Here is a 15,625-nt window from a genome sequence, read left to right as displayed (position 1 = left end):
TCAGTGCAATTCCAGAGGTGGTGACATGCAGGAAAGGCAGCCATAGTACTCCCCTATGCTCAGAAGCTGCACCCACACCAAGAGTTTTGGCAGTCGAACTTCTTTCAGTATTTCTCGCCATGTCATCCATGGGGCCCACCAGCCATGAAGCTGCAGTCTCCCTGAATAGCTCTTTGCCTCCTCTCTCTGGAGCCCAGAGGGGGAATTTTCATTGTCCCTGCACACAGGTATCTGCCCCCATTCCACTCTTTCCCTTAGTTCCCAAGCATGCTCAATTCCCACCAGATGCCAGGTGCTACCCAGACCAACTTGGGTTTGGCAAACCTCAGAGTGAAGATATACAGGATGGACCATACCTGTCCCTTCTGTGTGCCTATACCCAGTTCCAGGCTGTTTTGCAGATGGGATGTCATGTCTTGGATTCCCCTCCCACTTGAGAAGATGTCAGGCCATCTCCCCTCTGCAAGCAGGACTTCCAGGGGCATGGCTGCCTGCTGGCGCCGCATACTGCTTCTGCCTCTTTGCCAAGCCTGGCACAGCTTCTCTCCATACTTGTAAAGTAAAGGGTCTTCATGAGGTACTCGGGGCCAGCGGCGCCCCCTAACACATGCAGGTCTTCTTTGCTGCCAACTAACACACCCATGCCCTCACAGCTCGGTGAGAGCTTTAGTTGTCTGACGGGTGACCGGTTCTAACGTTGTCTTGTTTTCTCCCATTTTCAGCTGTAGAGTAGCTGCTGGGAGGACTCGGCCGCCGGCCCTGTCACACTGCAGCCCCCTCCCCTCCTCTCCCATGGGCCCACGCAGAGGAAGGAAGGGCAGCCTAAAAGTCCACTTAGAAACGTTTTTGGATATGCTACTGCAATTCTTTTCAAAATAGCATTCCCCAAGTTTTTAATGGCAGAGGAAATAAAAGCTTTAATGTTGAGAATGCCGCCAGCTGCTGCTTGGAAAGGCCTTTGTACAGGCACTGAAGAACCTGCTTGGACAGCGACCACCAGGCTTGCTTAGGAACCCTCTAGAAACACTCACCACTGGGGTCTCCCTATTACAGATACTCCTTTTTTACCCAATCCACCTGTGCACTTTTGATATTTTGATATTATATTTGCTTCCTTCATCCCTGGCGTAGAGACGGTCTCAGATGCCGTAGTCTGTCTCGTGGTCCTGTAGCTCCCAATGGTGTGTTGATCTGTTATCAGCACATGGCACAGATGTGTCCTCCTAGCGTGTAGCTCTAGACTGTTTAGGTGAAGGCTTCAACTTGGTAAGGAGCCCGGCTAAATGTATCCACGCTGTGGTTCAGCAGCCTTTTAATTATACGGCATTGTGGTTCATGTTTGAAATTACAGATTTTAAATGCCATGTTCATTAAGAAATCCAGGGTATTCGGATTCTGGGGTTTTTCATATTGTATTATTATTATTCTTAGGAATAGTTCAATGTAACAAGAAGAAAACTTGACCTTTGCTCTGGTTAAACAGTAAAAGGCACTTGAAAACAAAAAGATAAATTATTGAATGAGTAGTATTACCTACAAATTCCAGAATTTTCTGGGTTTTAGGACATTGTGAAGCATGACTGATTAACAGAATTTTATACAACTGTACCAGTGAAATTCCAAATTGGAATTGTTTTGTTACTCCGGTTGTTGTGCCAAATTGTGGTACACTTAGAAAATTCTACAGTCGTCGATTTTTAGGGTGTTATATTTCAACGCCTTTTTGTTAGTAATCATTGCCAGTAGTGCCTTCATCAGTTTAGGGAGGTGTCCCAGCGTAGTTTATTCTCTAAAGTGGACAGTGAAGAGCTAGTTGGGAATGTTGAAGGCCAGTGTGGACCAATCAGTGTGAACAGGTGCACACCTTCTAACCTGACCCTGGGCATCTTCATTGAGGGAAAGAAAACAGCAATTGTGCAAAATTCTGTTAGTCAGTGATTCTTTACTGTGCAGATCCTTGCAAATTCAGGGGCTGAGAAAATGAAAGTGAACACAAACCTTGAGTGTGCTTTGGGAACCAAATGGACTTTATGGGACAAGCTAAGCAAGCTATGTGAACAACACGCCACGTTTGTGAAGAGTGGGGCGGGTGGCAGGGGAGCCGGCAGTGTCGGCCTCGTGCATTGGGGTGAGGGCTAGCCATAGTATTCTTTGCAAATGTGAGAGAGAGACATTATATATTCTCTTGCTTGGTGTAACTAATCACTGTTAATTTCAGGAAACAGAAGTCACTAAAGCTCCTTAGCAAACCAGAGCTGTGTCCTGTCCTGATTTGCTGAGTGAGGTTGTGCAAGTGGTCAAATTGGTACTCAAGGAGGAGGAAGAAGAAAAAGTGTCCTCTCCTCCAAAATACAGGACAAATTATAATAATATAAGTAGCAAGAATAGAAGAATTCTGTTTCCTGGAATAAGCATTTTTATTCCTAGTTGTAGGGACCCCTATTTTTACCTTCTCTTACAGTGTTGATTCATAAGAAATAATGTTACATTTACAAAAACTTCATCTGTACGGGGTATTTATTTGCAATGATGTCTGTGTACTGTATTTTTTCTGTGCATTACCTTAGTGTCAGAATGTTGTCTTTATTTTAAGATCATATGCATGTTCTCCTGCCAAGGAACCTTTACACAGACCCAAACAAACAAAAATGCCTTCAGATTCTGAGAAAATGAGAGACAGCATGGAAAAGGAATAGGAAGGAGAAATCAGTCACAACTTGGGACACAGACATATGGCGCAAATGTCTGTAAAGCCAGTGCACATAGGAACAGTGGGCCTGGGTAAAGGGTCACATTGGTAGGACCAGTAAATAAAGAATAATAAAAAGACAAAGCACAAGACTTGTTCTCTGTGGCTGCTCTGACCCCTTGCTCCAGATGACTGTGGGTCCAGCAATGTACTATAATTCCAGCACCTAAAACAAGAAAACCAGCCTATCATTAACCTTGGTGGTGGAAACTGGAAGCGACCTTTGGCCCATCTCAGGAGGCGTGGGGGGAAGGGGAAACAGGGGGTGCCTCCCGTGACGGGCGTCAGGTGTCGTGAGCACCCAGCAGCGTGGCAGTGAGAGCACATTGCCTTTGCATTGTACCGACCAGGAAGCAAAGAGATTTGCATGACGAGGGATCCTTTGCCCTCCAAACTCTTGCTCTTTGTACCCAGGAATGAATAGGTGCAGGCAACAAGAGTTACTTGTTTGTCAACACAAAACCATGTTCACCTGCAGGAATGTGTGTTCAAGTCACACTGAGCCTGTCCCAGTGATTGCTTGTGAGTGTGAGCATAGGGTACAAATCATGTCTGAGGGAATAGGAAGTCTTAGGGACAGTTTGCCACCTCTCCTTCTGATGGTCTCAGTCAGGCCTGAGTGATTTCACCCAAATCTCAGGGTTTCCCTTGGGGAGGCTGTCTGAGGTCAGGATCCTGCTACCCTGACATCTCCCCAGGACCCCTCCCTCCACCTGGAGTCTCCCTTGGCTTCATGGTCACTGAGAGGCCCCTCCTTCTGACGATTCCCACACATCGCATTTTAGTAGTGTGGACCCATGTTCAGTTTGAAACTTTCTTTCCAAAGAGAATTGTTTTTCTAACTCAGGAGCTAGAAAGAGTCTTCTTTCCCTACTGGCCTGTCATCCCAACAGGCCCCTGGAAGAGGTTGGGAAGAGAGCCTGCAACAGATCTGGAGGAGACCCCCAGGAGGAGGGGGCATTGGCAGTGAGCTGAGCAGGGCAGGCTCTTTTTCAGGTGGGGATACCACCTGGTCCTTGGCCCAGTCCTGCTTTTTGGGGTGTTTGATTTGCACAAGCGTATATGCTGAGGCCTTCCCTACCCCTCAGTGTGCCTCAGGTCCTTGAACATGTGCTTCTTCAGGAGTGGCAGGCTCCTGAGTGGGTGGGGTCCTGGGGAGCCTGTGGGAGGAGGCAGTTGGAGCTGAAAGGCTTTCCACTCGGTCTTCCTTTCCGGGAGGGAATGTCCCCATTCCTGCCGCCTCCTCCATCTCCCTGCAGTGGTTTTCACCCACACACACCCAAGCAGGTTACCAGAGCTGGAAACAACAGTGCCAGCTTGGAGACACTGCCTCCTGCCTTTGGGAGCCTCCTGGGAAAACAGATATGCTTTCAGTTTGACATCACCTGGTGTGGAATTTTGGCAGGGATCAGATGCCATCAGGTTTGCCTCTGTGCTCACCTTTCATTTGTGCCCAAACAGAGCTGGAAGAGCGATGTGTTATCATTTTGTCAGATTTCTGTGGGAAAGCACACTGGCTATTGTGAGTTCACCTCAGTCATCCGTGAACTTGCCTTGGTAAGCCTAGGTCCCTGGAGCGGAGGCTCCCTCCTCCCTGCCACCCACCCCCCACCACACACAGAGCTCCTCCTCCTAAGCAAATGGCAATGCCACAGTACCTCACTCACAGAAAAGGCCTCCCTGCCTGGATAGTATGAGCACACCCCTTCGTGGGCCTCCATGAGAACAATAGGAATCAGTGGTCTCTCACACACACACACACACACACACACACACACGCGCGCACACACACACACACACACACACACACACACACACACACACACCAGGATCCATTTTGTTCGTCTCTTAAGGAATCAAGATTTGTTTTATTTACCCTAAAATATTTGTGAAGTATAGCACACATACATAGGAGTGCAAGCAAGTGTCCAGTGGCTGTATATTTGCAAAATGGACACACTCTGCAGCCACCATCCAGATGAGAAAGCAAATGAAGGCAGGTAGCCCCCCAAAGCCCTTGTGCTTTCTGCACCCACTCCGAGTCTGTCAGTTCAGGCCACTTGTGCCTTTTAATGTAGTTTATATAAATGGAAGCATACAGTAGAGACCCAGACCTATAATAGATTTGCTTACCAAACTGCATTGATTTCTCACACCATCGTCGAACTATGGGTGTCTCACTTTTGGTTCAAAGACATAAATCAATTGAATGTAAAATAACGGGAAAAGATATTCCATGCAAACAGTATCCAAAAGAGAACAGGAGTGACTCTACTAATATTAGACCAAATAGACTAATTAAGACAAAATTGTTACAAGAGACAAAGAGGAACATTATATAATGATAAAAAAGTCAATTCACCAATAAGATATAACAATTATAAACATATGCAACAGACAACCGAGCCCCCAAATACAGTGATAATACAAATTACTGAATACAAAAGAATAGACAAATAGATCTATGGAACAGATTAAAGAATGGTACTGGAACACCTGGACATCCACACGCAAAAATTAATCTAGACTCTGACCGTAAACCCTTCACAAAAATTAACTAAAATGGATTGTAGGCTTATACGTAAAACTCAAAATTGTAAAACTTCTAGAAGATAACATAGGAGAAAATCTAATTGATAAGGTAGGCTTCATTGCAATTAGAAACTTCTCTGCAAAAGACATTGTCAAGAGAATGAGAAGACGGCTGTCTTCTGGAAAGAAGCTATTTGCAAAAAACAAAAACGTTTTATTTTGGATAAAATAAAAGGGAATACTCTTACACTGTTGATGAGAATGTAAATTGGTGCAGCCACTATAGAAAACAGTTTGGAGGTTCCTTAAAAAACTAAATATAGAGTTACCATATGATCCAGCAATCCCACTCCTGGGTATATATCTGGAAAAGACAAAGCTCTAATTTGAAAAGATACATGCATCCCAGTGTTCACAGCAGGACAACAGTAGCCAAGACATGGAAGCAGCCTAAGTGTTCATAAACAGATGAATGGATAAAGAAGATGTGGTGTATGTATATGCAATGGGCTATTACTCACCATAAAAAAGAATGAAATAATGCCAGTTGCAGCAACATGGATGGACCTAGAGATTATCATACTAAGTAAAGTAAGAGAAAGATAAATATTATGATATCACTTATATGTGGAATCTAAAAATTAGTATAAATAAACTTATTTACAAAACAGAAACAGACAGACATAGAAAACAAGCTTATGGTTACCAAAGGGATAGGGGAGTGTGTGTGTGTATTCTAATCACTTTGCTGTAAAACCTGAAACTAACATGATATTGTAGGTCAGCTATACTTCAATAAAAATAAATTCAAAAACATTTCAGAATACCTTAATACTGTAATGGTAGTGTGTAAAATCACTTAACTCTAGTATAAAAGCTAAAAGACAAAATTTAGCCACAATAATTTGTTAATGGTACACAATATAAAAATATGTAAATTGTGATATCAAAAACATAAAATAGGGGGTGTAAAGCAGTACAGTTTTTGTATGTGATCAAAGTTAAATTGTTATCAATTTAAAATAACTATGTTTTATGTAAGCCTCATGGAAACCACAAAGCAAAAACCTATAGTAGATACACAAAAGATAAAGAGAAAGGAATCAAAGCACAACATTATAGACATTATCAAATCACAAATGAAAATAGGAAGAAAGGAACAGGAATTACAAAACAATTAGAAAACATTTAGCAACATGGAAATAGTAAGTCCTTACCTATTAATAATTACTAAGTGTAAATGGATTAAGTTTTTTAATCAAAAGATACAGAGAGGCTGACTGGGTTAAAATTGAAGGAAAAAAAAGACCGAACACCCTACAAGATCCTGCCTATAATCAGTCCAGCTTTAATGACAGTTGTAGGCTGAAAGCAAAGGTATGGAAAAAGATATTCTACGCAAACGGAAACCAAAAGAGAGCAGGGATAGATTTACTTCTAGTGGACAATATAGACTTTAAGTAAGAAAATGTGACAAGAGACAAGGTCATAAATCATGAAATAATGATAAAGGGGTCACTAAGAAGATATAACAATTGTAAATATGTATGCACCCAACATTGCAGCACCTAAAAATATATAAAGCAAACATTAACATGTGAAGGGAGAAATAGATAGCAATGCAATAATAATTGGAGACTTTAATAGCCCACTTTCAACAATAGGGCATCCAGACAGGAAATCAGTAAGAAACATTGGACTTGAACTGCACTTCAGACCAAATGGACCTAACAGATATATGTGAAACATTCCATCCAACAACAGAAGATATACGTTGTTCTTAAACACACATGGAACATTCTCTAGAATATATTATACATTTGGTTACAAAACATAACAAATTTAGGAAAACTGAAATCATAACAAGTATCATTTCTGACTGTAATGGTATGAAGCCGGAAATGATTGACAGGAAATTTTACACACAAAAAAAGGGAAATTAACACACAAGTGAACAATCAATAGGTCAAAGAAGAAATCAGAAGGAACATCAAAAAGTGTCTTGAAACAAATGGGAAAAAAACATACCAAACTTATGGGATGCAGAAAAAGCAGTTATGAATAGGAAGTTTGTAGTGATAAGTGTGTACATTAAATAAACAACCTAGGACTTCCCTGGTGGTCCAGTGGGTCAGACCCTGTGCTTCCAATGCAGGGGGCCCAGGTTGGATCCCTGGTCAGGGAACTAGATCCTGCATGCATGCTGCAACTAAGAAGTCTACATGCTGCAACTAAAACCCAGTGTGGCCTAAATAAATATTTTTAAAAAATAACCTAAGCTTACATGTCAAGGAATTAGAAAAAGAAGAGCAAAGCCCAGCATTAACAGAAGGAAGGAAATAGCAATTATAAGAGTAAAAATAAATGAAATGGAGATTAGAAAACAATAGAAAAGGTGAACAAAACCAAGAGCTGTTTTTTGAAAAAATTGACAAACCTTTAGCAAGACTTTTTTTAAAAAGAGAGAAGATGCAAACAAAGTCAGGAATGAAAGAGGAGGCATTACAACTGATACCACAGAAGTACAAGAATCATAAAATACTACTCTGAACAATTATATGCCAACAAATTGGATAGCCTAGAAGACAGATAGAAATTTCTAGAAACACAACCTACCAAGACTGAATTGTGAAGAAATATAAAATCTGAACAGACCAGTAATAAATAAGGAGATTGAATCATAATGAAAAAAACCCCAACAAAGTTCTGTACCTGAGGTTTCACTGGTGAATTCTACCAAAGCTGTCAAGAATTAATACCAATCTGTCTCTAGCTCTTTCAAAAAAATTGAAGAGAAGGGAACACTCCCTAACTCATTCTATAAAGCCAGCATTACGGCTGATACCAAAGTCCAACAGGGACACTATAAAAGAAAATTACAAGCCAATACCTCTGATGAACATAGATGCAAAAATCCTCAACAAAGTCCTAGCAAACCAAATTCAACAGCACATTAAAAGTTCATCAAATTGAATTGGGATTTATCCCTGGGATGCAAGAACAGTTCAACTTACATAATAAATGTAATATACCACATTAACAGAATGAAGGAAAACACATGATCATCTCAATTGAGGCAGAAAAAGGGACTTCCCTGGCAGTCCAGTGGTTAAGACTCTGCGCTTCCACTGCAAGGGACGTGGGTTCAACCCCTGGTTGGAGAACTAAGATCCCACATGCTGCACAGCGTGGCCAAAAAATAAATAATGAAGATAGAGGCAGAAAAGGCATTTGACAAAATTCAATATCCTTTCACAATAAAAATAGCCAACTAAGAACAGGAGGAAACTACCTCACCATAATAAAAGCCATATGTGAAAAAGCGACAGCAAATATCACACTCAGTGGTGTAAGACTTGAAAGCTTTTCCTCTGAGAGCAGGAACAAAGCAAGGATGCCCACTTTCACCACTTCTATTCAACAGAATTGGAAGTTCTAGCCAGAGTAATTAGGCAAGAAAAAAATAAAAGTCATCCAAATTGGAAAGGATGGATTAAAATTTTCTCTCTTTGCAGATGATATAATCTCATATGTAAAAAAACTGAAACGTTTGCACAGAAAATACTGTTATAATTAATAAATGTATTCAGCAAAGTAGAATACAAAGTCAATACACAAAAATCAGTTTTATTTCTATACACTAACAATGAATAATCTGAAAAGGAAATTGAGAAAGCAATCCCATTTACAATAGCATCAAAAATAATAAATGCTTAGGAATAAATTTAACCAAGGAGATGAAAGACCTGTACACTGAAAATTATAAATCACTGATGAAAGAAGTTGAAGAAGGCACAAATAAATGGAAGGAAAATCCTGTGTTTATGATTGCAATAATTATTATTCTTAAAGTATCCATACTACCCAAAGCAACCTATAGATTCAGTGAATTCTCTTATGAAAATTCTAATCCATTTTTCACTGAAAAATAAAATCCTAAAATTTGTATTGAACCACAATAGACCTTGTGTACCCAAAGCATTTTTGAGAAAGAACAAAGCTGGAGGACTAACACTTCCTAATTACAAAGATATAATAAAATAATATACTGGGACTTACCTGGCAGTTCAGTGGTTAAGACTCCACGCTTCCACTATGGTGGGGCACAGGTTCAATCCCTGGTCAGGGAACTAAGATCCTGCATGCCACATGGTGCAGCCAAAGACAAAAAACAAAAAGCAATATGATACTATCATAAAAAGACACACTGACCAGAGGAACTCTGTTCCATTAGAAAGTCCATAAACCCACACATAGATTGTCAACTAACCTTTAACAAGGGTGCCACGAACACACAATGGGGAAGCGGTAGTCTCTTCAATAAATGGTGGTGGGAAAACTGGATACTCACTACAAAAGAATGAAACAGGACAAATATCTTTCATTATTTGAAAAAATCAGCTTGCGAGAGATTAAAGACTTAAATGTATGTAAGTCCTGAAACCATAAAACCATAAAAAAAGCTCCTTGACATTCATCTTGGCAGTCATTTCTTGGATATGACACCAAAAGAACAGACAACAGAAACAAGTGGGATTACATTAACTAAAAACCTTCTTCACGGCAAAGGAAATGGTCAACAAAATAAAAAGGCAACCTACATAATGGGAGAGAATATTTGCAAACTATATATCTGATAAGGAGTAATATTCAAAATAGGTAAGGAATTCAATGGGGAAAAAAAGTAACCTGATTAAAAAGTGGGCAAAGGAACTGAATAGACACTTTTCCAGGGAAGACATACGAATGCCATTAGGTACATGAAAAGTTGCTCAACATCACTAGTCATTAGGGAAATTCAAATCAAAACCACAATGAGATATCACCTCATACCCATTAGTATAGCTATTATAAAAAGACAATAGATAACAAGTGTTGAGGATGTAGAAAAAAGGAAACCTTTGTACACTGTTGATAGGAATGTAAATTGGTACAGCCATTAGGGAAAATGGTACGAAAATCCCATAAAATTAAAAACAAAACTGCCATGTGATCCAGTAATCTGTCTTCTGGGCTTTTATCCAAGGGAAACAAAATCAGTATCACATAGAGATTTGCAGTCCTGTGTTTATTACAGTATTTTTCACAATAGCCAAGATATGGATACAAGTGTACCTTGACAGATGAATGACGGTAATGTGGTATATACATACAATGGAATATTATTAAGCCATAAAAAGAAGGAAAGCCTGCCATTTGCAATGAGATGGATGAACCTGGCAGGCATTATACTAAGTGAAATAAGCCAGGTAGAGAAAGATAAATGCTGTGTGCTGTCATTCGTATGTGGAATCTTAAAAAAAAAAATCTCATAGAAGCAGAGTAGAATGGTGGTTGCCAGGGGCTGGGGCTGGGGAAAATGGGGGAGATATTGGATAAAGGGTACAAACTTTCATTTATAAGATGAATAAATTCTGGAGATCTAATGTACAGCATGCAAATTAAATATGTAAAGCTGTATATAATTGGATCAGCATATAGTATAGATTATGACAGTTAGGAATATTGTATATATATAATTTGCTAAGACAGTAGATTTTAAGCTTTCTCACCACACAAACACACACACAGAGGCACAAAAGGCAACTATGTGAGGTAATGGATGTGTTAATGGTAATCTTTTTACAATATATATGTATATCGAATCATTGCATTGTCACTTTAGATATATACAACTTTACTTGTCAATTATACCTCAGTAAAGCTGGAAATTACTGAAAGGGGAGAGGATAGAGGTGTAAAAGGAGCAGACTTTTTTATGTTATTGCAATTAAGATGGTATAAATTCAAATTAGAATGGTATAACTTTAGGATGTTAAGTGTGATCCTCTGGTAAACATAAAACAAAATATAGAGTATACACAAAAGGAAATTAGAATGAAATTTAAAGATTTTACTACCAAAAAATCAACTAAACACAAAATAAGACAAAAACACAGAAAATGAGGACGAAAAGATTATAGGGCATAAAAACAAACAAACCAAAAAAACCCGCAATGACAGAAGGAAGTCCCTCTTTAATTACTCATTAATTACACTTAATGAGTAATTAAGTGTAAATGGATTAAACTCTCCAATCAAAAGACAGATATTGGCAGAATGGATTTTTAAAATGATCTGACTATATGCTGTCTATGAACAACTCAATTGAGATCTAAAGACACAAAAAGAAAAGGATATAGGCAACAACATAGAAGGATCTTGAAGTCATTATACTAAGTAAAATAAGCCAGTTACAAAACGATAAAAATACTGTATGATTCTGCTTACATGAGGTATTTAGAGTAATCAAAATCATAGAGATAGAAAGTAGAATGGTATTGCTAGGGATTGGGAGGTGGGAGCAAAGGGGAGTTATTGTTTAATGGGTACAAAGGTTAAATTTTATGAGATGAAAAGAGTTCTGGAGATGGATGGTGTTGATGGTTGCAAAACATGAATGTACTTAATGCCTCTACTGCACACTTAAAAAGGTTAAGATGGTAAATTTTAGGTTATGTGTATTTTACCACATTTTTTAAATTGGGGGAAAAAATGCTCAACATCACTAATCTTGGGAAAATGCAAATCAAAATTACAGTGAGATACCATCTCATACCCATTATGATGCCTACTATCAAAAAAAAGGAAAATAATATATTGATAAGGATGTGGAGAAATTGGAACCCTTGTGTACAGTTGGTGGGAATGTAAAATGGTATAATAAAAGAAAAACAGTATGGTGGATACTCAAAAAATTAAAAATAGAAATATCACATGATCCGGAAATTTCACTTCTGGGTGTATATACTCAGAATAATTGAAAGCAATATCTTATGAAGATATTTGCACACCAGTGTTCGTTATTTGCAGTAGCTAAAATGTGGAAGCAACTCATGTCCCTTGATGGATGAATGGTTATGCAAAATGTGGTTTATGCATACAATGGAATACTATTCAGCCTTAAAGGTAAGGACACTCTGACATGATACAACATGGATGAAACTTAAGGACATTATACTAAGTGAAATAAGCCAATCACAAAAAGACAAATACTGTATGATTCCACTTGTAAGGTATTCAGAGGAATCAAAATCATAGAGACAAATAGAATGGTGGTTGCCAGGAGGCTGTGGGTTGGGAAGGATGGGGAATTCTTGTTTAATAGGTATAGAATTTCAATTTTACAAGATGAAAAGAGGTCTGGAGGTGGGTGATGGTGTGGTACATAACAGTCTTAATATACTTAATACCACTGAATTGTACAATTAAAAATAGTTAAGATAGTAAATTTAATGTTATGTGTATCTTACCACAATAAACCACTTTCAGTAATTGAAAGAACAACTAGGCAGCTAATTAGAAAGGATAAAGAAGATTTGTACAACACTTACCAAGCAATTTGACCCTAGCTGACACTTATAAAACACCCAACTGTAGAGTACATATTCTTTTCAAGTATTCATGGAACATTCTTCAGCATAGTCCGTATTTTGAGACACAAAACAAGTGTTATAAGGTTGAAAAAGATAGAAATTATATAAGGTATGCTCTCTGACACAATAGAATTTAAGTAGAGGTCCATAATTGACAGTAATATGAGAAAGCTCAGAATATTTGGAAGTCAAAAAACACACTTCTTAATACCCTGTGTCCAAAGAAGAAATTAGAAGGAAATTTTAAAAATATTTTTAACTGAAAGAAAAGAAAAATGCAACAAATCAAGATATAGGGAATGCATCTAAAGAAGTGCTTAGGGAAGTGCTTTAAACACTTAAAAAGAAAAAAACGTATGTCAAACTAACCATTGCTTAGGTTGTTAAGAAAGTATAAAAAGAAGTATAGAGAATTCCCTGGAGGTCCAGTGGTTAGGACTCTGCGCTTTCACTGACGTTCAATACCAGGTTGGGGGGACTAAGATCCCACAAGCTGCATGGCCAAAAAAAAAAAAAAAAAAAGTTATAATGCAAATAGAAGGAAAGAAATTATAAAGGTCAAAAGCATAGGGAGAGATCAAGATAGTGGAATACAAGGACATGGAGCTCACCTCCTTCCATAAGCACATCAAAAATATATCTACATGTGGAACAATTCTTACAGAATACTGGATGCTGGCAGAACTCATACAACCAAAGCTGCAAGAAGGATCACCACATAATCAGGTAGAGCAAAAGAAAAAAGGAATCTGGAGGAGACCTGCACCCCTGGGAGGGAGCTGTGAAAGTGGAAACATTCCCTCACCCTGGGAACACCCTTCCCCTGCTGGGAGGTCAGCTGGGACAAAAAGGGAGCTTCAGAGGCTCAGAGGAGAGTGCAGCAACTGGCTTGTGGCAGGCAGAACAGAAAGAGACCAGCACAGACGGTCCTGGCCACCTGGCTGCACCTCCCAGCCTGAGACATGCATCTGCTGTTGCATGCAGGGGCTGGTTCCTGAAACTTAGGCTTCAACAGACAAACCTGGAGAAAAGACTGGAGTTGGCTGCATGGAGACAGCCTGAAGGGGCTGGAGTGTGGCTCAGGCCATAACTGGGGGTGTGTGCAGGATGAAGCCCAAATCCCCCATAGAAACCCCATTGTTAACATGCATGAAGAGAGGGGCAGGGCCCCACCATAGCAGTCTCATTTTCTGCGTGCTCACAGCAGGCACAGCTCCACCCCTATGAGCTCTGGGAGTGTGCCCATGGTTGCCCACACATGGAAGTGGGGCTGAAATCAGCCATGTCTGGTGGCTTTGCAACTTTGACTGATTTATGCTGCTGGTGCCTTTGTAAGCTCAGTGCCTGCGGGACATCTTAGTGAATTACTGGTGCTCCCATGGCTGTGGGAAGTCCAGAGTTAGCAGCTGCAGGCTTTGCAGGTGTACACACGCAGAGGCGGGGCCAAGGTCTATGCTGATTCTGTAGCACCTGTGGTGGGTCCAGATGTGTGACTATGCATGACTACAGTGGGTCCCAGTGCCTGACTTCAGTTCTGCGCTGGTGGATTTAAGAGCACAGTGCCTGAGAGACATCTGGTCAATTGCCTGCATTCCCACGGCTGAGGTGGGGCCAGGGGCAGTGCCAAAAACAGTGTACTTTGTGAACGTGCACAATGGGTAACAGATGACACAACAGAGCGCACTTCCCAGTGGAAACTCTTGTGGAGGAATGCTCAGTGGCTTCTCTCCCAGCGGAAGTGCTCCAGTTCCACCTACTTCACACTGCAGCTCAGAAACAGATCTGGGGCTTCTACTCCAACAATTAGGGAGCAGACCCTGCTCCTGACAAGGCTATAACAGCCAAAGAGCAAAGAGGAGGCCCCACTCAACATCCCCCCTATCAGGGGGATAATGGCCAGCACACACTGAGGAAAGATGTGGCAGGCAACCATACTAAAAACAGCCCTCACACCAAAAATGTTAGATTCATGCAGCCTGCACAGACAGGGACAGTCCCACTTAAAAAGAGCCCTTCAAGACCACAGTGGATAATTGTTTCTCCTAAACTCAGAGAATCAGAGAAATATAAGTAAAATGAAGAAGCAAAGGAGCCACTCCCAATTAAAAGAACAGGAGAAATCCCCTGAGAGAACAAAGAAAGAGACCTTTCCAGTCTACTAGATCCCAAGTTCAAAAAGGAAGTAATAAAAATACTGAAGGAATTAAGAAAGGCTATCAGTAGAAATGTAGATCACTGTAAGAAGGAACTAGAAAGTATAAAGAGGAACTAAGTACAATTAGAAAACTCATTTGCTGAGATGAAAGCCGAGCTAAGGACAATAAATAGCAAACTAAATAATGTCAAAGAATGAATAAGTGATCTGGAAGATGGAATAATAGAAATCGCCCAATCAGAGCAGCAGACAAACAAATGAAAAAAAAGAAAGAAAGCAATATATGAGATCTATGGTATAATATAAAGTGAGCCAATCTATGCATTATAGGGATCCCAGAAGAAGAAAGAGAATAGGGGATCGAAAAGTATTTGAAGAAATTATAGCTGAAAACTTCCCAAACCTAAGGAAGGAAATAGATATCTGGGTACTGGAAGCAGAGGGTCCCAAACAAGATGAACCCAAACAGACATACTCCAAAACATTATAATTAAAATGGCAAAAGTTTAAGATAAAGAGAGGATTCTAAAGGGAGCAAGAGAAAAATAAATAGTTAGTTACAAGGGAACCCCCATAAGGCTATTAACTGATTTTGCTACAGAAATGTTGCAGGCCAGCAGGGAGTGGTGAGATATATTCAAAGTCCTGAAAAGGAAAAAACATGCAACCTAGGATACTCTACAAAGCAAGATTATCACTTAGAATAGAAAGGGAGATAAAGAATTTCTCAGACAAGCAAAAACTAAAAGAATACAGCAATACTAACCCTATCTT

At 39.8% G+C, this 15,625-nt stretch overlaps 1 protein-coding gene across 1 annotated transcript in view; it reads left to right on the top strand.

Moving 5' to 3' along the window:
* BICD2 (BICD cargo adaptor 2) overlaps positions 1–2,833 on the top strand; it is a 56,412-nt gene extending 53,579 nt beyond the window's left edge. The window contains exon 8 of the mRNA XM_059071273.2: positions 723–2,833. Coding sequence (XP_058927256.1) covers positions 723–728 — 6 coding nt within the window. The 3' untranslated portion in view covers positions 729–2,833. The remainder of the gene's footprint in view (positions 1–722) is intronic.
* The last annotated feature ends 12,792 nt before the right edge of the window (positions 2,834–15,625 follow it).

This window comes from Kogia breviceps, chromosome 8 (assembly GCF_026419965.1).
Source record: "Kogia breviceps isolate mKogBre1 chromosome 8, mKogBre1 haplotype 1, whole genome shotgun sequence".
Lineage (NCBI taxonomy): Eukaryota > Metazoa > Chordata > Mammalia > Artiodactyla > Physeteridae > Kogia > Kogia breviceps.
This window is presented reverse-complemented; position numbering and strand designations above follow the sequence as displayed.